At 45.3% G+C, this 23,537-nt stretch overlaps 1 protein-coding gene across 2 annotated transcripts in view; it reads right to left on the reverse strand.

The window, feature by feature from the left end:
• Positions 1 to 8,561: 8,561 nt before the first annotated feature.
• Positions 8,562 to 23,537, reverse strand: part of col4a5 (collagen, type IV, alpha 5 (Alport syndrome)) — a 31,705-nt gene continuing 16,729 nt past the window's right edge. Inside the window, exons 17-51 of one of the 2 annotated variants that reach the window (XM_035605316.2) lie at positions 23,465 to 23,518; positions 23,317 to 23,358; positions 22,750 to 22,843; positions 22,363 to 22,650; positions 22,161 to 22,250; positions 22,004 to 22,074; positions 21,319 to 21,510; positions 21,058 to 21,226; positions 20,821 to 20,913; positions 20,620 to 20,724; positions 20,349 to 20,446; positions 20,044 to 20,194; positions 19,823 to 19,936; positions 19,037 to 19,204; positions 18,646 to 18,735; positions 18,306 to 18,452; positions 18,113 to 18,211; positions 17,935 to 18,024; positions 17,675 to 17,814; positions 17,461 to 17,587; positions 17,127 to 17,306; positions 16,990 to 17,040; positions 16,713 to 16,898; positions 14,981 to 14,989; positions 13,700 to 13,708; positions 12,722 to 12,855; positions 12,554 to 12,626; positions 12,379 to 12,450; positions 12,153 to 12,281; positions 11,960 to 12,058; positions 11,621 to 11,833; positions 11,354 to 11,531; positions 11,154 to 11,268; positions 10,850 to 11,022; positions 8,562 to 10,508 (exon numbers count right to left, since the gene is read on the reverse strand). In XM_035605316.2, the coding sequence (XP_035461209.1) occupies positions 10,427 to 10,508; positions 10,850 to 11,022; positions 11,154 to 11,268; positions 11,354 to 11,531; positions 11,621 to 11,833; positions 11,960 to 12,058; positions 12,153 to 12,281; positions 12,379 to 12,450; positions 12,554 to 12,626; positions 12,722 to 12,855; positions 13,700 to 13,708; positions 14,981 to 14,989; positions 16,713 to 16,898; positions 16,990 to 17,040; positions 17,127 to 17,306; positions 17,461 to 17,587; positions 17,675 to 17,814; positions 17,935 to 18,024; positions 18,113 to 18,211; positions 18,306 to 18,452; positions 18,646 to 18,735; positions 19,037 to 19,204; positions 19,823 to 19,936; positions 20,044 to 20,194; positions 20,349 to 20,446; positions 20,620 to 20,724; positions 20,821 to 20,913; positions 21,058 to 21,226; positions 21,319 to 21,510; positions 22,004 to 22,074; positions 22,161 to 22,250; positions 22,363 to 22,650; positions 22,750 to 22,843; positions 23,317 to 23,358; positions 23,465 to 23,518 (4,125 nt within the window). In that variant the 3' untranslated portion in view covers positions 8,562 to 10,426. The remainder of the gene's footprint in view (positions 10,509 to 10,849; positions 11,023 to 11,153; positions 11,269 to 11,353; positions 11,532 to 11,620; positions 11,834 to 11,959; positions 12,059 to 12,152; positions 12,282 to 12,378; positions 12,451 to 12,553; positions 12,627 to 12,721; positions 12,856 to 13,699; positions 13,709 to 14,980; positions 14,990 to 16,712; positions 16,899 to 16,989; positions 17,041 to 17,126; positions 17,307 to 17,460; positions 17,588 to 17,674; positions 17,815 to 17,934; positions 18,025 to 18,112; positions 18,212 to 18,305; positions 18,453 to 18,645; positions 18,736 to 19,036; positions 19,205 to 19,822; positions 19,937 to 20,043; positions 20,195 to 20,348; positions 20,447 to 20,619; positions 20,725 to 20,820; positions 20,914 to 21,057; positions 21,227 to 21,318; positions 21,511 to 22,003; positions 22,075 to 22,160; positions 22,251 to 22,362; positions 22,651 to 22,749; positions 22,844 to 23,316; positions 23,359 to 23,464; positions 23,519 to 23,537) is intronic. The other variant, XM_047336202.1, reaches the window with a different exon arrangement.

Consider the following 23,537-nt stretch of genomic DNA (forward strand, 5'->3'; position numbering starts at 1 on the left):
GGTGTGTCGTCGTATTGAGTTCGTGGACCTTTGGCCTGTTGAAGGCCTCACTCCCTGAAGATCTGTCTCTTTTGCAGACGAGGTGTTTTCGGACGATGACAACAGTTCCGCGTCCTAAAGTCCAACTGTCAAAACAATCCAGAGTCCACTGTGGTCATGAGGGGCGGTCAGCTGAGAGGAGAGGTTTGATCTCACACGCACACACACACACACACACGCGGCCGGCAGGTGTACATGCTCTTCCTGGTTTCCTCTCACGCAAGTCCGTAAATAAACAGCTTTAGGGCAACGACTCTATAGTTCAGCACCGACGTCGCAAATGATTGTTCAAGCTTATTTGCAACTGAAAAGTAACAGCGGACAGAACTGTTCCATATTCCGATTCCTGCCATTTTAGTATTATATTTATTAGTCGGTTCCAGCCCCCTCACAACAAGTGGTTTGATTCTGTATGAACTTTGTTTGAAATCCAAAGTGTTTCTCTGCGACGTCGAATATTCGTGGTGAGATCTGCGATGAACGTCAACGTCAACTGTATTGTCAATTCCTGCAATATTGTTCCAGACGTGCAGAGGAATTGAAAGAACATTCATATAATATACATAATATAAAGTAATATATACATTAAATAAATTCTTAATAGTGCAAAAGTAAGAGTAAGGCAAAACCACACGGTATAGAAAAGCTAAAGAAATTGAAAATGTGCAATGGAAAGGATATACTGTACAGTATATGTGTGATATACAGGAAACTAAATAAATAGAATACATTGAGAATGTGCAATATGAAGGACATGGAGTGCAGATTGAGTGTAATGAATGTAGAGGGCGCTGTTGAAAGTCACAGGGTGTTGAAGCTCGGAGAACAGCATTTTTCTCTGTTCAATAAAAAATAGTTTTCAGGGCCTTTAGAAAGTCATTTTCATCTTCTGCCCACATCACTTATTTTCTATCTACAGCCTCAAATAAAATCTAAATTTGTACAGTGAAGCATCTTTTCACACTTTAATCCTTTAACAGGTCACCAAAACACAGACTGTCATGAGCCGAGGGAAGTCGCTTTTGATCCCGCTGGGTTTTTGTAACACTTCAATACGAGGCCCAAAGCCTCTTGGCCAATGTGAATGAGTGTCGCACCAGGACTGGAAACTGAGTCCCCAGTTGCCTCTCGAAGCTTTTCGGCTGCAGTTTACCGATTCGCCTCTCGCGTCTGTTTTTGTGATTCAAGAACTCGGTGCCAAAGCCGGAGTGAGCTGCAGTTTGGCAAAAAAAAAGAAAAAATCAACTCAAGTGTCAATTGGTTCTGGGAATCCCCCCCGGCAACTGGCTTCCCGGGAGCCAATGAAGGCCTGGCGTTCATTGCCAGGGTTAATGGAGCCGTTATCAGCACTCGCATCGTCTGCAACGATTACCTCTGACGAACATAGATTTAAAAAGATCTCTGCACATATCAAACGTCAGCCGTTGTCCAGTGAAAACGATTCAAATCTTTGGCTCAAACGCTGATATATTACTCTCCTTGAACAGCTGATTGCACTCGGACACGTCACTGGTTTGGCCTGAATCGTGTATCGTAATGTCGTATTGCAATGTTGTTGAATACGTCAGCAGTTTGTGACAGGTGTCGAGCCTTCTCGTAAATGTAAACCTTCAAAAAAAGCCACAGCACGAGATGAGAAAGTGAATTATTCATGTCCTCGTGTCCGGGATCTCAAACCCACTTCCTGCCCTGCATCAAAAAAGCAGACCAAGTTAGCAGATAGTGGACAGAAAGGGGCCGCACAGGAGTCCAATGTTGTTTCTCGGGAGTTACCATGTGATTCATTCTGTGCAGAAAGGTGTGATTATTGGACTTGCGTTCATCAGACGGACAGTAAACATGACTCCATATTAATGAAACTGCTGAAAATGTTCTTGCTCCGTGTAAATAGGCGACGGTTTGCAGCTTGGTTCCTTGTTGTGCTGCTCCGATGAGGCCCAAAAAAAAAAAACGACATTACAGTCCAAAAAGTTATTAGCATTAGCCTCAAAGCCTCCACCTATCTTGGGAGAGTGAATATTGAACTATTAGATTTGCCTAGTGTCACTCACAACAATATTAATGCTAATGTTGCTCTTTATTTGCTGTTTTCCCTGAAGTGGCGCAAATTCTGTTATTGGTTTACTTTCTGCTGTGACCCGCGATTAAGAGAAACAAGGTGCACGTCGACCTGAGCAGACATCCAATCACACTTATAAGTGAAAACTAAACATAAATACTCCCTGGTTTGTCCGAAGCTTATATGATTCCCCAGTATGGCCACTGGAGGGTGAGTAATAATAACTAATAATTACACGCGGCTGGCATGAAGCCATTATTATCATTTAGTGAGTTCGCAGATAAAGGTTTGGGAGTGGATGGTTGATGGAGCAGGTTTGGACGATTCACGGACTGAAACGGTGACCTTTAGTAACGGGCCTCTAGTGTGTGTGTGTGTGTGTGTGTGTGTGTGTGTGTGTGTGTGTGTGTGTGTGTGTGTGTGTGTGTGTGTGTGTGTGTGTGTGTGTGTGTGTGTGTGTGTGTGTGTGTGTGTGTGTGTGTGTGTGTGTGTGTGTGGACCACGCAGGGGGCATTTCAACACCAACATGTGACCCGCTAGAGTTTCATTACTGATGGACGAACCAGTGGGCCCACTGGGGATGCAGACTGGGGTTAGAGTTTCAAAACAACACCCAGTGTGTGCGTGTGTGGGCAAAAGTTGGCCGGTATAATGAGGAGATCTGATGTACGCATATTTTCAACTATTAGCGCGGCCATTAGCGTCTTCGTCAGTGAGTGTAGTCGAAGCCGCCGGAATCCCTCCGCTAACCCCTCACACACGCACATGCACAGATGTTTGCCTAATGAGAGGCTGCGTCACAGTTCCTCCTGACCGCCTCTCGTTTCCACGCCGCCCAGCGGGAGGCCTGACCTCGTTGATGTGATGCCCCACAACAGCATTCGTCTTCAAGACAGGGGGCCGAGGCCCCTGGCTCCGCCTCCCCTCCACCTGCTGCAGCTATTTAGGGTAGCAATCGACGGGGGGACTTTGCCGTCGTCTTCCAGATCAGCTCGGCGACTATAGACATCAGATATGTGTTGGGGGGGGGAGCGCCCGCCCTCGCAAAATCACGGCTGCCATTTTGCTAACTGTTCAAATGCAGAATCCAGCATGAGCATTAGCCACGGGGCCGCATCGGAGCACTTGTCAAATGCTAATGAGATCATGGTCATTTCATTTTTCCCCACTTATGCTGGTCTCACTCTGAACACGAGCCGAATTTCAGCGTTGGGTTACTCGCGCAAGTTTGGCCACAGGATCATTTGTGTTTAGCCGCGTGAGTAAACACAACCCGCGAATATCTGGCCATTCTGTCTGATAATTGGCCTTCGCGACATCGCATCGGGCAAATATTTTTTAGAGTTCAAATATTTCAACTCCAAAATATGGTGCGGAATTTGCGTCCTTGCATTGAAAAAACATCTCCACCTAAACTTTGATAGCATCAGTATTCACAATCTAATAATGTCCTACGATATCAGTATTTACTTCTGATACTTGAAGTACATTTTGTGGATAACTCTTCTGTCCTTTTAAGACTTTTACCCCGCGATGCAGGACTTTTACATCTTAGTATTAGTGGTTTTATTTTAGTGACGGGTCCCGGGTCTTCATCAGCGATCCGAGAAGGCCTTGTTGAGGACCTGTGGTGTTTTTGTACACGTTGTATTTGTACGTTGGTTGGTTTCATTGCCTGTGGGTCACCCACACAGTCCTACACAACCACTTGCTGGTGCCACTTTATGAGAAACTTTAGCTTAATCCCTTTTGATTTTGAACCACCAGCAAAACCCTTTCTTTACAGTCAATCCCTATGGGTATGTGGGAGATTTTCCACCCGTCGGCTTTCTCCCTTCGAGGCTTCGTACAAATCTTGCCCACCTTCACTGGCTCAAGACGACCAGTCCTTGTGTGTGGAGATTCTCATTCATCCAGATCGTCAACCTGACATCTGTGACCCAAGTCCTGTTGCTCCTGCTCTCATCGACCCTTTGCCGACAGAAGAGGTCAAGACGCAGGATCAGGATGTCAGGATCCTCCAGTGTGGAATTAAACCTCTGTGATAATATGATTACAGTCATGCACATTTAGCCGTGGCTCTCAAACTGATTCTAACGGAGCAGGGATCCTACATCTTTGCTTAAGGACACTCTGGCAGGACACCTCGGCCTTTTTTGGCCCTGGGAACATGTAATCCGTTTTGTTTTTTTGGAATGGGATGGCCTCTCTTAAGCACTGGGGGAACCTCCCAGCTGCCGCCACCAGCCGTGTGATGCAGTGCTTTGTGTTTTGTTGTGCGTCCCAAACGTACCTTTGTGCGCAGAGCGGAAGCCGCTAGGGGGGGGGGGCGCTCAGACAAAAGATCAGCATGTCTTTCCAGGAACCAGCAGGCAGCGTGGTGGCTCCAAACAGCTTAGAGAGCTGAGACAACGGGCCTGGATACAACCACAGACCACCTCACCTCCGATCCGCTCTCGTCTCCATAGCTCAGGAAGTAGATTACCCACGAAAGCCTGTTGCCTCAAACGGCTTTATGAAACCAAAACAATAGCCGCAGCTAAGAAAGAGATCCTTACTGTTGGCTCCCCGTCTTTAATTTCTATAGATTCTTTTTCTATATTTAACGGGCAAAAGGTGGTAACCTGATGCAGAAAAATGCACCAAGGTTGGATATCTCACTCTTCGATGTGATGCTTGTCAGTTACATTTTTAAGAGGAATTATCTACTTGTCATTGGTTGTATCCAACACTCATATACAAAGGGAAGCCTGTACCGTAAAATACATTACTCTTGACAGCCTATTAACATCTACACTTTGAAATTATCTCCCAGCCAATATACAGTAGATATGATATTATTATTTATGCAGAACACGAGAGAGAATTGAATCTTAATACACTCCCACACGGTGCTGCGATGCTGCCATCTACTGGTCTCTGACTGTGACAGCAGTCCCGCGCTGATTTATTCAATGATTTGGGATTTGAGATCATGGAATCAATAGTAAATCCCTGTCAGCATAACTTCGCCCATCACCCAAAAACAAATCTGCGATTGATTCAAATCACCGAAATCTTTGTTTGACATTGTGTTTGACAAGTCTCACCTTGTGCTGTGGGCAAAACACATTTTAGGGACTTCATGATATTGAGACGTATATTCTGGATAATGCAGTCATTCCTTTTTTATTTTACAAGAAACAAAATGTTTTGGTTATAACAACTCGTCACTTTATCTTTCACAGAACACACGTTTCTCCCACTCTGTGAAACATGTGTATGAAGTTATGGCATGAATCTTCCATGTGGTGATAAAGAGAGAGGGTTGATGGATTTACAGTTTTTTGTTGAAAACTCTTAATGTGAGATATAGTCCATAATCATTGGATATCTGTTTTAATTTTTGACAGGTGAAAGGACATATCGGAGAGAAATCTGGTGATTGTGGATCGCCGCTGTAGCAGATTAAGTGACGTTTAGACTTTTCACGTTTCAGAGTGTCCCCGCAATGTCCCCCAAAAGTTCCCTGTGACGCATTCCGTCATGGTGCGTTCACACCGGACTTTGCGCGTTTGGTCCGCGGCAACATTTGCGCTTATTTGCGTCATATGTAAGGCGAATATTTGCCCGTTCTTCCTTCGACTTACTGCCACAAACCTCCTCTGAACAAACACACACAGACTCTTGAACGTGAACTGTTGAAGGAAAAAATGGCAGACAGGAATGTCGATAGGAAAGTCGATAGGAGAGCCACACAAAGCGGTTGCGCTAACCTGGGCTACAGCTAGCTATTCACGTCGGAAACCGGAAGATTTGTGTCAGAACAAAGGCAGAATCCGATGACGTCACGGCGGCGCTATGATCCCCCCGTCTCGGCTTTGATCGGAGCCCTTCAAAGAGCACTTCGTCGTCTTTGCTGAGCAACGGCCACGACAAGACTTACTTTCATCTGCCGTCGACCAACAACGCGAGAGGGGGAAACACATCCGCTCCGGTAGAATTCGTCCTTCGACTTTGATCCATTCTCGAGCCACAGATGGAATACGACACACTGTCAATATGGACGAAGCGGCAGAACTCGAATTACGCCGGAACAAGCTGCGGGTCTTTGTGGCACTCGTGGTCGTGAGGGTCCTCACCAAGTGCAAAGTTCTCAAGAACCTCAGCCAGCGGACCTGGGTCAAGTACACCCGGCAGGTGACGGCCAAGACGATGGAGAGACTCGACATCCAGGACGGCCTCTGTCCCGACGTGTCCAGCTGCAAAAAGGTTTGCACGGCCGTGGTCAAGGACCTGCAGCACAGACTGGACGGCCGGTTCCTGACGGAGTGCGCCTTGACGCTGCAGGATCCGGCCCTGGAGGAAGTCTTTGTGACCTCCCTGCAGAAGCACATCACCAGGCACTGTCGCCGGCTCAAGACAAAGAGCCGATTCATCAAGTGCTGTAACAAAGTCCTTCCTTGGTTGATGTTTATAATTGTCCTTGTAAGTATGGTCTCACTCGTAACACTGCTGGTATTCTTCAACTTATAGCCCTTTCACAGGCTACTGGTCCCAGTGATGAGGTCCTTTGGGGTTTACTCCAGGTGCTCCTGTTGGCCCCCGTCCGCACTAGTATGGCATCAAATGACTGTCTTCATTACGAGAGAATGTGTGCAATATGCGCTCGAACCGAGTTTCTGTTTCCCCGCTCCCACATGTATTGCGTGTGCATGCGCATGATCTCAAACACTTGTACAGAAACATTTTGGAAAAGAAGATTCAAATTTCTTTGACTTCCTCAATCTGAAAGTTCTGCACTCCTGTATCCGATGTATCTGTGAAGGCAGACTGGACACTGTCGACGGGACTTTGACCAAAGGTTTGACGTGAACCTCATGTCGTCATGCCGTGACATCACCTGACGCAGGATTGTGACAAGACTAATACCACGGAAACACAGCTGTCATAAATAAGACAATGGGCCTCGCGCAAGAACCGTTCGAACAAACAGATTCTCTCATTTCTTCATCTGTGAAAGCAGAACTTCATTCTCCGATCTCGCCACTTTTTACTCTTTCATGCTGTTTTCATGGACGGACTCATTCCTGACATGGGGCAGGAAGTGTGTTGCCTTATATGGTTTTATCGGGGCTTTGTTTATGTTGATTAGTTATGCTCGTGAAGTTTTGCGCACAAATACGAACGTTCATCATGTTCACGCAGGTAATTCACACACTTCTCCGACGTGGCCGGTTCCCACGAACTCACGGTACGAACAGATGGAAGAGATATTTTGGATAAGAACAAAGCAATGTTCTTGCACAAGGCCCAATGTTCCTGTTTGTGGTCAATTCAAGGAACTGAATGTGTATTTAAGTGTTGTTCTGTGTAAGTTCACTGCCAGAGTCAAATTACTTGTACGCGAGGTTACCCGTGCTCGGACAATAAAGCTGATTCTGATTCTGGAAATGTTTCACTTTTTTTTTTCACACATTTTTCAGTTGCTCAACTTCATTGAATATGTTTGAGATTGTGCTGCGACATTTAGACACAAATGGAGAAAACATCCTCGTCAATTTGCTTGGAGATAACGTAACGTAATACTGACAACTGACAAATACTCACAACACAACCAAGTACTCACAACACAACCAAGTACTCACAACACAACCAAGTACTCACAACACAACCAAATACTCACAGCACAACCAAATACAACACAACTGAATACTCACAACATGACAAAATACTGGTACTCACAACACAACCAAATACTCACAACACAACCAAGTACTCACAGCACAACCAAATACAACACAACTGAATACTCACAATGACAAAATACTGACAACACAACCAGATACTCACAACAACCAAATACTCACAACACAACAAAATACTCACAATACAAAAAGTAACAAACACGGCTGGGACACTGTTGTTGCAGAGGAGTCACAAAAGTTGCGTATCCCTGAATGTTGTTGAAATATAAGATAAAATGTGACAATTGAAATAGTTTTCTCCATTTGCGTAGTTTTTTTAGTTGCATATCTGCGTTAAGTTTGAATGTAATCTCATCGTGTTTGGTGTGAATGCACGGAAAACTCTTCTGTAATTCCAGGATTTTCTCTGTCCGTCTCTGTGTAACCATTTCTGATTGGCGGAGCTTATTCTGCACTGTGACATCACCTACTGTACTTTGATCTGCTCTGCTTTTCAGCCAGTCGGCATTCTGCGATTTCACCCGAGGCATAGTGGGAGGTGGGCCACAAAGTATTTTCAACAGGAAATGCAAATGCATGTTTTGAACTATTTTAACTTTAACTAGAATTTCCTCAGCTTAACAGTCACCTCATTAAAACACATTCCGCAAAATCCGGATTTTCATTTGGATCTACACCAAATTACACTCTTGATATCAGTCCTCTAAATAAGCCCGATTTTTCTTTTTCTTTGTCGATGATCCATGAAATTGGTGAATGACTTTCAGGACACAATAATTTGGACATAGTATTTATTTCAGTCTTAAAAGTTTATAACAACTTCTGGATAACATAACATGAAAAACAAAAATAGAACAAAAAAAATTAATACACATTTTTGATCGCAACCCAGTTTGATAAAATTAGAGTTCATGAAAGCAGTTTTGAAAAAATCAAAATAAACAACAGGAATCACAAGTAATCCCCCCCCCCCCCCTCTCAGACAAGACTTACAGTACATCAGGAGTCTGATCACATCGGCGACCGTTACACCGGATCTCAATGTTCAGACGCCTGTTTCACCAGAGTCCAGCGTGAAGACTGGAACCGGTTCTGGAGAACGGGTTCAGGTCAGACAAAGTGGATTTGAGCCCCCCCTCACACCCAACCTCCCCTCAGAAACCCAGGCTCTCTTTTTTATTCTTTTTTTACAGTAAAGCCCAGCACCTGGAAAAAATAATGCAATCATGGTTTTCAGACAAAAATTTCAATTGAATCCGTTTTCTCGCACAAAACATCGGTAACATTCCCCAAATCATTAGACTACCTAAAAGCAAATCCCCTTTTATTTCAGTTCAACATTTATTAATTCTACAAATTGAATACAAAAGGTTTAAGCGATTGGCATCGTTAACATCATACAAGACTATTATGTCTGAGGGAAAATGGCTCTCGTCTGTGTGTCTCGTCTAGTTCGCTTTATTTTCCGGTCAAATGCAAAAAAAAACCTGGGTGGAAAACAATCTCCCCGCAGCCGAATAGAGTTTATATACCTTTTAAACCTCTCTTTTTTTTCAAATATATATATTTATTATATATAAAATACTGTTTCATTCATAAAAGCCTTACTTTGTACAATATCTGAGTTGGTGTGTGTGTCAGTGAGCAGTGGAGTGAGTGGATGAATACAATGAGTGTGTGTGTGTGTGTGTTTGTGTGTGAAGGCGTGAGAATGTGCGCGAGCTAAAAAAAAAAAAAAAAAGAATCCGGAAAATCGTAACAAACAGCTGATACTGACCGAAGAGCTAATACACAAAAAAAAACGAAGCTGTTTTACATAATATACACATTTTATTACTTACAAAGAAAGAAAAAAACAGGGGGGAAGAGAAAGAGAAGGTGTTGGCTGGCAGTTAGCGGGCGAAGCTACGGCAGCGTTAGTACCAGCAGGTGTGACGCCACAACACGACGGGAGGACGACAGAGAAAGAGAGAGAATGAAGACGAGCTAGTCATTCAAAAAGAAAAAAGAAAAAAAGGCAGTCAGCGTCACGAAAGGAAAGCTCATCGTCAGTGCATCTCATCGTGGATGTTCCGAAGTCAAAAAAGTGCCGATTTGGTTAATCACCCAGTCCTCGTCAATAAGCCCCACCCCCAAAAAAGGGAACAAAAGAGCACTTCTGTCTGGAACCTCGATGAACAGTATCACATTTTTTTGTTGCACCAACGTCAAAAGTGTGTTTTCTTTTTTTAATATGTTTAAGTGAAAGGGAAAGAAGGGGAAAGAGAGAAAGAAAAAATGCACACATCCGCCGTGGCACCGTTTAGTGGATATCTTTCTGCTTTCATGTTGAGGTACTTCTTAAGAAAAACAAAGACTGAATGTCAGATTTATTCACGTCAGTTTTTTTTTTCTTTTCTTGTTTTTTGTAAGCTGTGTCGCACAGTAGCACCATTGTTTAAGTTTTAACACAATTAGTTTGTTTTTCCCCCCCTCGGAAGACAAATGCACCATAGGAATTCCACCTCGTCGCCAATGGCGACCACCACAACTCCACCCCACCCGCCCCCCCTCCCGCTACTTGTCCCTCATCCAATCATCTATCGTTAATGATTGGTCGTCCCCCGGCAACAGTGGGCGTGCTCGCGGTTGCCGTGTGCCGTTACGTCCTCTTCATGCAGACCACGCAGCGGCTGACGCGCGTCCCCAGGTTTCCCGCCTTGAGAGTCTCCGGCTGGGGCTTCCTGCAAGGGTCAAAGGTTAAAGGCCATTAAGACGGACGTGGAAAAATCCATCCAAATCATTTTGATATATATATAGATATCTTCATTACATATTCTGTCCACCAGAGAGCGCTGACACATCTATTACTTGATGGTAAAATGTCCCCCGTTTTTTAAAAAATCTAATTTTGTCCTTTCACATCTACGTACGTCATTGCAAAATTTACCAGCAGCGCTTGTGGGTAGATTTTAAAAAAGAAAAAGAAAATGAAAAATATATAACTTTGTGCAAATCCCTTATCGGACCCTTGACCGTTCTCCCATTCCACAGCTTCACTAGTCACCGAAGCGCCCGTCCATACCTGAACATCTCAGTGGCTTCTACTGTGGCCAGCCAGAAGGAGTAGGAGTTGCCGTAGTAGTTGCACGTCCCCCTGCCGTGGCACTCGATGAAGGGAGCGCTGCGGAACTCCTCCAGGCAGGAGCCAGGGGAGGCCAGGGCCTGACCGGAGCCCTCGGCACCCGCACTGGTGTGCTGGGGGAGGGAAAGGGAAGAGGAAGGGAGTGTCACATGCGAGAAGAGGACCGACTGTTCAGACGGTTTCGACGTTGGAAGCAGATATTGTTGAGAGGCTGGAGCACGCAATTGTGTTGGTAAGTGTGTACCATCATGAAGGAGTATCCGATCCACAGAGCTTCCCAGTTCGCAGGGCACGAGGGAATCCGGATGGTCTGACTGTGGACTGCGATCACCATGGCCGGAGCTTCACACACCGAACACCTTGAAAAGAAAGAAAGAAAATGTCGAAATGAAATACCTCACATCCGACTCGGCTCCCTCATCCCCCCTGTCCCGCCCCCTCTACCTGCTGATGAACGGCTTGATGCCCTCCCCGGTGATGGGGGCCATGCTCATGGGCATGGGCTCCGGCGTGGACAGCCAGTAGGAGTAGTCGTTGCGGGAGGCAAAGTTGCAGACGTTGTTGATGTTGCAGAACATGAAGGGCATGGTGCTGAACCGGCGCAGGCAGCTGCCCGCCGTGCCTGGAAGGGGAAGAAGATAAGGTAGGACCGCAACAACGAACGCTTCGGGTCCCAAATCACTTTCTGGTAAAAACAAAAATCTCCCGTACCGAGGTCTTGTCCGTGTGCCCTCTCGTTGCCCTGCACGTAGAGCAGGGAGTATCCGTCGTAGATGGAGCTCGTCCCGTCGGGACAGCTGGGCACATCCTGACCCTGGCTGTGTCTCGTGATCAGGAAGCCGTGGGCTGCAGAGGCTGTTCCCGGAAGACCAGGGGGGCCCTGTGGACCGTCTGAACCGGGGGGACCCGGGTAGCCACGCTGACCTGAAGAGGAAAGGCAGATATTTGATCAAGGGAACAGTTTTGGGGCTTAAGGATCAGGGAAGTTGTTCCCCCTAAAATGATTATTTGATGTTTAACTTTTTGGTCCAAGATGATGGTTTTACGTACCGGGCTGGCCTGCAGGTCCAGTGTCTCCCTTCCTGCCAGGTGCGCCGCTGAAGCCAGGCGGACCCTCCGTTCCAGGATCTCCAGGGTTACCAGGTTGACCTGAGAACAGCGAGATTTAAACAAGAGATGCTGGCAAGTTGCATTATGTTTCATTTTGTACAGTGATATTTTGTAGGAGGCCAGATTCACCCACCGGTGAGTCCGTCGCGTCCAGGAGACCCAGGCTGGCCCCGAGAACCAGGCTGGCCCTGAGGACCAGGGGGTCCTCGCTCTCCCTTCACCACAATGGGAGTCGGAGAAACACCGGGATCACCGGGAGGGCCTATGGGTCAAATGTTGCAGAGGAACATAATTCAAATTCAAAAAGGCAAAACAATTCAATCGACTTCAAAGGCACATCTCAGTGTTTAAACGCCCACCAGTAAGTCCAACTTCTCCAGGATCTCCAGGAAGACCGCTGCCACCGGGAAGTCCGGAGTCTCCCTTCGGTCCTGGCAAAACAACAAACACAGTTTATGATACAGATGAGATTGAAATAGATATCTTGGATGTAGAGAGACTGAGAAACTGCTGTGACAAGGATTGTGGACTGACCAGGGAATCCAGGAACGCCAGGCAGACCGATGTCTCCCTTTATACCGGGGCCGCCGGGAAGACCAGAGGTACCCTGGGAAGAAAGCGGCGTGGACAAATTCTGTAAATTTGCTTTTCTTCGATCCTTCGAAGGTTAATGGAAAAGGAACTGTAACATTGTGATCTTACAGGGAATCCTGGAACACCGGCGTCTCCCTTCTGTCCGGGGAAGCCGGGCTGGCCGGGAGCGCCGGCAATACCCTTCTCTCCCTTAACGCCGCCACTTCCTTGGGGTCCACGAGGACCCTCGGGACCGGCTGGACCTTCACATGCAAATGCCAGAGGGGTTCAAAGGTCAGGTACAGTACGACAGAGAAACAACACATTTAGATTTCTCACTCTGGGATCAGTTGCATTTATCAGAGCCTGCAAAAATCACCTGAACTCGTGATTTCATATTTTAAATAATCTCACATAAATAAACTTATTTCGTATAAACACAGTTCACTTTACTTTGCAACACAAAGTCAAGAAGTTGCATTCCCAAATTTGGCATCACCGTCTGAGAAGCATTTAATTACTTATTCTAATAAAAGACGGTTTATTGATACGGAACATAAAACACATTTTACATTTAATTCTGCCTGTCACTTTAGTCAGAATTTCTCAAAGTTGACCAGGGATTACAACATTTGCAATTTCTTTTAAATTGAAATAATTTTTTTTATCCAGAGTAGCTTCACATCTGGGGAAGCACAATTTTTTTTTGTTTTTGATTCTTGTACAGATGATCCTCTACAACAAACTGGACCACATTTTAGTTTTGTGTGTGTGTGTGTGTGTGTGTGTGTGTGTGTGTGTGTGTGTGTGAGTGTGAGAGAGACCTCCAACTCGTCCTGTGGGATAAACAGAGAGTGAAATCCCGACCACTAACGGGTCAACACAAGCTTCAAAATTTTCACACACACACACTCACAACAACGAATTCAATGTTTGCTCCTGAAATTATTAAGCCATAACAGCTTTTGTCACGGATTTTGTCATTCTCATTTTCAACAGAAAACCCTGTAAGAGGAAAAAACATGGAGCTTCCCCTTTGCCCCCAAAACAAACCCCCATGGAAGAGCAAAGAGGATCAAATACACCATCAAACCACTGGAGTCTAACCTGGAGGACCTAGGGTTCCCAGAATTCCCGGGGTAAAGTGGAGCCGGGTTGACGGTATGAGGTACAAAAAAAAAGAAGGAGAGGAGGTTTAGGCAGTAGCATTAGAACAGAAACACACAAGTCAGACTAAACCACGACAGGTATTTTATCTTCACACAACAAGGAGGTTTTAAACCTATCGGACGGTTGTTTTAGCTTGTAGATGATTGATATTTACGGAGCTGTTTCTATGTTGCTGTTAATCTGGTTCAATTTAAACCGATATTCTTCAGCCAACAACGAATCTCATCATTCGCTCCACTGAAGTCCCATGGCAGAAAAAAATTAATGTTGGGCCATATTGAATTTCAAGAGTAAAGTTGAAATATTACACGAAAAACACATTACTTGTAAAGTTGTAATTAAAGGGATATATTTTCCCTCTAAAATTACACGTAGCCTAAAATAGCGCTCGGTTCTCATAATGTAATGAGCTTCTCTCGTAAAATTGCGACTTTATTCTTGAAATCTCCAAATTCATTTTCATGAATATGACCCTGAATGTCTTATTTTGTAACCGTTAAATTATGACTTTAGACTCAAAACTTTGTCCTTATTTTTATTGTAGTTAAATTATGACTTTATTCGAAATCTCTGAATTATTTTTTCCAATACGACCTTAAACCCGTAGTCGTAATTTTAATTATCATTAAATTACAACTTGGTTCTTACAAAATTACAAAAGGTAATTATGATACGACATATGCTACGTGTGAATGACTAATACCTGATCTTTTAAAAATATTAAATGTTAAATGCTAACGTTATTTTAACCCTATGTACAAACAAAAATAACTAAATTAAAATAACATCCAGCGCAACTGGAACTACAGCATGTGACACATGATTAAAAACAATGATTTAATTTTGCAGGTGAGTTAGTCACGTGGTGTTCGTTTAACTGTAAAAATGCGTAACACAATCTGACTTGTTAGACTAAATACCTACGTGTGATTCAGTTAACATGCCGATTGTGCCAATTTTTTAATCTTAGGTGTGTTATAGATGTAGATTTATTTTCATTATAAGTTCTTTTCAGAAGGTGCTTACTTGTTAAAGGTGCGTTATTCTACCATCAGTGTGCATGAAAATTGAAAGGAGACGTTTCATTCAGGGTGGGGAAAAGAGGAAAATGCAGGTTCCAGGTGAAATTTGTTCCCAGCGGATCAGAGAGGGTGAGATTAAAACTCATTGTTGCTGTAAAAGATCGTGCAGTAGGAGTCTGGACGCCGTCCGTCTGACCTGAGGGACCTGCGGCGGCCGGTGGGGCACGTATCATCGCGCCAAGGGGCGGGGCCACACCATGTGTGGGTGGGGCCACACCACAGGAAGCAGGAGGTAAAATGTTCACACCATCAGCATTTATTACCCAGACAATTACACTCGAGTGTTTTGTTTTTTTTCCTTAGCCCGACACAGTGCTGATGTGTGGTCCGAGCTGACGTGAGTGATTATCTTACTGCGAATTACGCGACTCAATATCTATCATGTTATATCTGATTATTATTTCTCGTTTGGAAGAAAGCAATCGTTTTGGTGATTCAATATCAATTATAGCAGATTAGAAAGTGGAACACGTCAGGAATCTTTTTCCAGCACTGTGTTAGGCTTGTTCTCAGTGTGTGTGTGTTTGTGTTGGGACAAGCAGCGAACCCATGCAGAAGACGATGATGATGATGACGATGATGACGATGATGATGATGATGATAATGATTGGTGGGACAAAACAAACTCGAGACAGCAAAGCCAGACGCAAACACGCAATACTCACAACTACACGCTCAAATGATTGTTGCTTATATTCATGGAAAAGCGTTTGGAGACTAACGTGAATTTTTTTGTTTTTTTGTAATTAACATTAATTGTAACTAGGTCCTGAATATTTTGCTGTACATACACAAAATGTGTATTAATCCACCACTGAGAGTAGATCCTAAACAAAACACACTTTGCTCCTGATTGAGCCGCATTCACCCAATCTGCATTTGGAAATTATGGAAGCTTATATTCTTTAAAAACTTGCAATTAAGAAAATTAGTTGATTTTGGCCTTTTCATGAGATTCTCTGACAATAAACGTCCTAATCCGTCAAGATGCTGTTGAGAGTATTTTAGCGTTTGTCTCAGGTTCAGCTGCTTCACAACCCAACGTTTCTTCAAAATGACCTCACATGACGACGTACAGTGCACAGCAGGTCAGGGCTGCGGAGAGATGAACAGATAACACCCTCCCCCATTTCTGGGATCGGGAGAATCGGGAGGGGCATAGGGGGTGAGGACATATGAGGACAAATGGATTGGTGGATAAGAGAATTAAAGATTAATAACTCATGCTCTTTTTGAGGGCGTGGTCAAACCCCCAGGTGGCAAACAATGATTTGTGTGTGAGGGGCACTCCCCCGCCCCCTCGAGTGTGGAGGTGGAGGAGCAACACAAACTTCTATCATCAGTGCTCAGTGATCTTGACAACGACTAGACATGTGCGTCAAACAGTGACATGTGGCTGTTACGACTGGTGCCAGCGATTGGTGCAACCACGTCCCATGCAAATCAACAACAACTGACATGGAGACGAAAGCGTTGACGTTCAAAACAGTGCACTCTGCCATTTGCTGCTTGGTTCTCACACTTGAAAGTGGAGCCTGAACGAGATATGTTTACTGCAACTTCCGAACTCCACGAACCACAGGATTACGCGGAGCAAACTTTCTAAACTACAAAATCCTAACAAAGACGCAAGTACAGTAGACACGTGCAAAGTATTCGTGTGACGCCAATTAGCGTTGAGATCCTCCTGACGTCTGCATCAGTAAGAAAACGATCAGATATCCGCGGGTCACAGTACCATTTGTGTTTACTTGCAGGAGCCACCGAGTAAAACAAACCATTACTCAGCCTACCGGTCTGACGGAGAAAACCAGGCAGCAATTTCTGACAGTGCATGTGGCGACAAGTATACTATCCAAGTGCTTTACCTGCTCGTCCAGGGGGTCCGGGGGGACCTTGGAGTCCTTTCGGGCCCTGCAGAGCCAGTCCTGGAGGCCCAGGAGGGCCGTTGTTTCCTGGAAGACCAGGGGAACCAGGGAAGCCAGCCTCTCCTTTAGTGCCAGGGAAACCTGGATTGCCAGAGGGACCGGAAAGACCTGGGTCTCCCTTAGCACCTAAACAGATAGTTAGAGTAGCGATTGTTATGTCAGTGCAGGGATGAAAATTGACATGTTATGTTCGTAACTATAGCTGGTGGTAACTCACCTGGCAACCCTGGAAGCCCAGAAGGACCGGGGCCACCGAAACCAGGAAGTCCTGCAGAACAACATGAGTCAGAAGTGACCTTAATAGAATCCAAATTACAAATGATTTGTTCCGAAACAATATGGCCAATGACTTACCTGGCTCTCCTTTGACTCCAGCCGGTCCTGGGATCCCATCCCGACCTGCCTGACCCTTGTCTCCTGGCAACCCTGGTGCTCCTGATCGTCCACCCTCTCCTGGTCTACCGGGTGCTCCAGTGAGACCTGGGGCACCTGGCCCCCCGTCAAGACCCTTAGGCCCAGAGATACCAGGAGAACCTGACAGGAGAGCACACAGAGAAGATGGATGAGTCACTGTTGTTTAAGTCAAAAACTCTCTACATAACTTGGAAGATTCATGCAGAACATCAGTACAAGTGCCTTTCCTCTGTCACTAGTCTTAATGACTTCTGGTGGTCTTTCTTAAACCTACCTTGGAATCCTGGGAGGCCTGGATCACCTTTGACGCCTGGTCCTCCAGGTAAACCTGGGAGACCGGGTGATCCTGGAGTTCCTTTGAGTCCTGAATTTCCTGGGAACCCAGGCTGGCCTGGCTCACCCTACGAGACACAGCAAGGAAGCAAAGTGTTAACCTACACTTGCACTTCTTTCTGAATTAGACATTTTTCTGTGGTTAAGTTCTGCACCTTGGGTCCAGATTGTCCAGGTGGTCCGACTCCCGCAGAACCTGGTTCACCTTTAGATCCAGGGAAACCAGATGATCCTGGCTGTCCCGGCGATCCTGGCCGTCCCGACTGACCTGGTAGACCCTTCTGCCCTGATGGTCCTGTGATACGGTCACAGTGAAACAGCAGCATTTATGGCACAGATATCAGGTGATTAAGTCTGTTCGATACTGATTAGATAGTTAAATACTGATAGAGAGCTATGAGACATTCAAACACACCAGGGAATCCCATTTCTCCCATGCTGCCTTTTAGTCCAGGTCCTCCAGGTCCACCTGAGCTTCCTGGGATTCCAGAATCTCCTTTGGGACCTTCACACAATGGAAGCGGCACATGAGAGATCTATTTGCGTGAATACATATGGATTTATGTAGAATGTGTTGGATGTCAAAATTATACCTGGTGGTCCGGGGAGTCCCGGGCGACCATCTGATCCCGAAAGTCCAGGGTCTCCAGGGAGACCGCTGATGCCTTTCTGACCCGGAAAACCTGGTGCACCTGTAGTACACACAAAAAAATATATTATAATAATACACTGACTAGTAATTGAATTGGATTTTAGAATGACTTGTTAAGAGGCAGTGAGCTGCACCTGATAGTCCTGGATCTCCTTTGGTTCCCTTGATGGCTAATTGTGTCGTGCTGGGACCCGGGGGTCCCTGGACACCGGGGTCGCCCCGCTCTCCTTTACCGCCAGGACCACCGGGTCCACCGTCTCTACCTGGGAATCCGTTTTCACCTGAGAAGGGAGACGTGAGAATCAGAGAGGTCGTTTGATATTGCGGTGTATGGTTGCCACTAAATTGTTATCATCTGCAGGAAGCCAATATCGTTTAGTGGCCTGGCCAATTTATCCGTCTCACTCTACCTTGTCAATGCATTTGTTTTAGGGCTTTATGCAAGAGATATGGAGAGTGTGCTTTTGTAAATACCTTTAAGTCCAGGAGCGCCAGGTCCTCCTGGTCCTCCTGGGCCTCCAGAAGGTCCTGGAGATCCCATGGGACCCATGTCTCCTTTGTTACCTGCATCCAGTCAGACATCAAAGACGAGCAAAGAGAAGTTAGAGCAGTGTTAACATTCTTGGCCTTGAGTCTGTTCTAGGCCAAATCCCATCAGCTTCTAGCTAGTTAGCATTGATTCTACCATCTTTTAAAGCCAATTTCTAATTTTTCTTTACGAAATGCTGAAAAATTACTTCAGTGTTACTCAGCCTTGACACTACAACATATATTTATCACTTAGTCAATCGTCGTTTGTCAGTCAGCTATCAGGTTAGATAGTAAGTCATAATTGTAGTTAATTGATGTTAGCGATGTATTTTACCTGGCAATCCAGGCAGGCCGTCCCGTCCAGGACCTCCAGGAGGTCCAGGGGTTCCAGCTGGTCCTGGAGAACCTGGGAAACCTGGAGCTCCTCTGTCTCCTGGCAATCCTGGGATGTCTAGACCTGGAGGGCCGGGGTCTCCTTTCCCTCCATTTGATCCAGGGAATCCTGCAACAATGACAGAAAGATTTCACTCTCTGGATTTGGGATTTTTCTGTTCAAAACCCTGGTTTTGAACAGAAAAGCTGCCTGGGGTTTCATTCCCGGAGATATGACTCCCACAGCCAAATAAGATGGAAATGTCTCATGATGAAAAATGACGATGATCTGAAAAATCTGATTGTCATCTGATCTGAAGACAAAAGCCCAGAACAGTCAAGATACCGGATATCATGTGCCCAAAAGTTCTGCAGTATTGCTTAATATGTAAATGATGTAATCTGAAACATAATTTACATATTATGTATATTATGTGCTCACATGGAAAGTGTGCAACATAGTTTGAACCCTTGTACCAAAATGACATCCAAACACCTTGACAAGCTCGACATGTCATGCACTATCCTGGGGTAAAACACATCAAAATATATCCTTATCATATGGCAAATGAGACTGATTACATTCTGCATTCATATTTTGATATAGCTCATCATATTTTTTACTACTATATATTTTCCAGTGTAACTGCAACCTACAAAAAGGACATTTTTCAACATATGTGTATTTATTTTATTTCAGGAAAAGTTGGGCAGAAAAATTTACCCAATCCAATCTTATTCATCTTACCTGGTGGTCCCATTGGGCCTGGAGTTCCAGGGGGGCCTGGGACCCCCAATGAGCCAATGGAGGGGGGTCCAGGTGGGCCACGAGATCCAGGGCTACCAGGTATACCGGGCTCACCTGCACAGGGAGAAGAGGGTGCGGCTGTTAGCTTGATATACTGGCTTCACACATTCATGCACATGTCCCTTTAGACACATCACATCAATAACAGAACCACAGAATACCTTTGGATCCTGGGCCGCCGTCAAATCCAGATCTTCCTGGTGAACCAGGGCCGCCAGGGAAACCAGAATCTCCCTTTAGTCCGGGGAAACCTTTAGATCCAGGGACTCCTGGTAAACCAGGTGGACCAGGAAGTCCAAAGCCCGGTTCACCCTGTCAAACAAACACACACACACAGGAAGCCAAATTAGTATGTTTATTGCCATGAAAGTATATCAATTCTCATCAACCTCTTTAGATGACTTTGAATGAATTTGCAATCGGTATTAATGTCGTATTTTATCTGTCTGTCCTTCTATAGACCTACCTTAAGTCCAGAAAGTCCAGGCTGGCCAGGGAGTCCATCTACTCCTGGTCTGCCTGGTCCTCCAGGAGATCCTGGCTGGCCGGGGATACCTGGGAATCCTGGAGGAGAAAAAGCAAAGAGGGTGGATGAAGGTAGAGTGAAAGGTAACAAGGAGGTATAATGGGAAGGAAGAAAGGGCAATACAAGTTTAGAGGAGGAGATAGGGGGACAGAGAGAGTAGTCAAGAGACCAGAACGAAAAGGGTGGAAGGATTGTTTGTCGGCGTCTTTACCTTTAGCTCCTGGGGGTCCAGGGAGTCCGATACCCGGGAGTCCAGGATCACCTTTTGCTCCTGGTAAACCAGGGAAACCAGGCTGTCCGGGCTGACCTGGGTTACCTGAGAACAGGAAATTACAAAAACAAAGCCAGTCAGACAACAAATACATGTAATCTTATTTTGTGGTGAGATGCATTCTAAATCGTGATTGTATACCTGGTGAACCTGACAGTCCGGGCTCGCCATCCTGTCCTCTGGATCCTGGTAAGCCTTTCTCTGCCACTGCTAGGCCTGGTTCACCTTTACCACCTGCGTGGTGAGAGAAAGCACAGGGCGAAAGGTCAGAGAATTGGGAAGTGAGTGTGTCCCACCCCTACTGATGTGTCTTTGAGCGATTCGAATCAGTTTCTTATTTGGAATCATCACTCGATGAAGCTAAAATGATCCTCTTACCGGGTGCGCCGGGGCCTCCAGGTCTTCCTGAGACACCCTGAATACCCTTCTCTCCTGGGGGCCCTTGAGGTCCAAAGCCAGGTGGACCAGGAAGACCCCTGTCCCCTGGAACACCAGGGGCACCTGAATCGCCGGGTAGTCCTCGTTCTCCTTTCACCAGCAGAGAGCCCTGTCAAACACAGTCACAAATACACATTAGTAATGAAATGGACCATGGATGGATCAATCCCTTTAAATATTTAGGAAGTAGAAGCTGCCTACTGGAGCTCCTTTGGGTCCAGGAGATCCAGGCTGTCCATCACGACCAGACCGACCATCCAATCCTGGCAGACCGGGTGATCCGGGGAAGCCAGTGTCACCTTTATCTCCCCTGATACCACTGACTGCGATTGCATCACCTGGGTCACCCTTCTCTCCGGGGAATCCTGGAGAGCCCTGAGGACCGGGGGAACCCTGGAACCGGAAGGATAAGAAAATAATTGAACTGGTTGTTAGTACTTTAGATTTGACCTTTCGAAGAAACCAATCCAACTTTGACTCATGGCCAGAGATAAAAGAGGATACGAGAACATTTCTGAGGCAGATACCAAGATCAATATGTGCAAATTTGATAACGCCAATTGTTTTTAGAGAGCTAAGCAGCTAAAACCTGTTATTGCTCCCTGCTGGACAAAATATGTAATAGTTCTAAAGGGACCTCAAGCATTTTTGCACCGCAATTTCCTGATCCGTGAACCGAAGGATTAAGCAAATATCCAACAAAATGCAAAAAGAATCAATGCTTCAACATCCAACTTCCAACAACCAAAGGGGAAAAAAGGCAAATAAAGTCAAATTTACACTCAGAGCAGAGGGAACCAAACCCCCGGTTGTAGTTCTTTATCGGGAATAGATTACCAAGATTTTGTCTGGTCTTTAAAGGATGTAGAAAGTAAAAACTACCCACAGGGGAGCCGACACCACCAGACGTTCCTGGAAATCCTCTGTCTCCTTTGAGACCTGGGCTGCCAGGAGTTCCTGGTAAGGCGGATGAAAAGAATAACAGTGAATTAACAGAAATAAATGTAAATGTCCCTAGTGGGAATAACTTTGAGGGGTATTACCAGGGAATCCAGGTGATCCCGCCGGTCCTTGGGGTCCTGGGACGGAACTTGTGCCAGTAAAGCAATTCACGCAGGTTTCACCTTTCTCACCTGAAATGGCATCCCATCATTGACATCAGTGTTTGTTTGTTTTTTCTGAAGCGTTTGTTTAATTTGACAGTAAACTTTGTGAGTAAACTGCAACTTCCTCATATTCTCTCACCTTTCTGGCCCGAGTTTCCTGGGTAACCTCTCTCTCCCTGCACGCCTGGACGCCCGGGCTCTCCGGTGACGCAGTTTTGAGCTGCACTGGAAAAGCCTGGAGGTCCAGGGGGCCCCTGTAGGCCCTGGCCACCAGGAGATCCCGGACGTCCCGGGGATCCTGGCAAAGAGATTCCTGGAGCCCCACTGTCTCCCTTCTGACCCCTCTCCCCAGGGAAACCTGGAGGTCCAGGCTGACCATTGCCACCAATTGCTGGGCGTCCTGGTTGTCCGGGGGGTCCTGACAAACCTAAGGAAGACAGGGGGACAATGTTCATACTTAGCAACAACCTGAGTGTAAATGACGGTGTATTTGAATGTTTGTCGTCTGTGTGAGTTTTGTCTTTACCTGTTGGTCCTCTGTCTCCTTTGAGGCCATTTGACCCGGGGTATCCGGGCTCACCTTTAGGACCGACCAGACCTCCTGACTGCCCGCCAAGCACCTTTAGTTAAATAATCATAACTATTATTCTTATAAAGTAAAAAATTCAAAAAGTATATCATCTAAAATTAAAAATAAATATGATACATAAAATGTTTTTTTAATTAAGGATTTCAACAGAATAAATAATGTGAAATATCAATAACTAATTGAAAAAAATCAAGGCAAGACAGAGATAAATGTCACTATCTAGTGGTCAGAAGAGGGTAGTGCACTGAGACGTCACATCAACAACAGCTGTTGAAAGGCTTTAAATATTTTTCATTTATTTAGGAATAAAATAAATGTTGTTGTTGTAACATTAGGGAGTATTTCATTAGATTTTATATCGGTAACTACACAGTCTTCATGTAGTTTCACTCACGCAATTATAGATTATTGGGATTCTGCTCAAGTTTTCCGTAAAAAGCAAAATGAGATTTAAGAGTTAAGATTGTTTTTTGTTTTTTAAATGGATAGAAGAAGAGTACACACCACTCCTGGTGGGCCGGGGTATCCACGATCTCCTTTTAGACCCTAAAAAAAAAAATGAAATGTTAAAATAACAACAGTATTGATATTACGACTTATGACCTGTTGAATATAATTCTAAAATACATTAGGGGATAAGAAGAAAACATACTCTCTCTCCATCCCTGCCTGGAGGACCTGGCAATCCTGAATCTCCTTTGACTCCCTGATGGTGAAAAAAGGAA

The sequence above is a fragment of the Scophthalmus maximus genome, chromosome 12 (assembly GCF_022379125.1).
Source record: "Scophthalmus maximus strain ysfricsl-2021 chromosome 12, ASM2237912v1, whole genome shotgun sequence".
Taxonomy (NCBI): Eukaryota; Metazoa; Chordata; class Actinopteri; order Pleuronectiformes; family Scophthalmidae; genus Scophthalmus; species Scophthalmus maximus.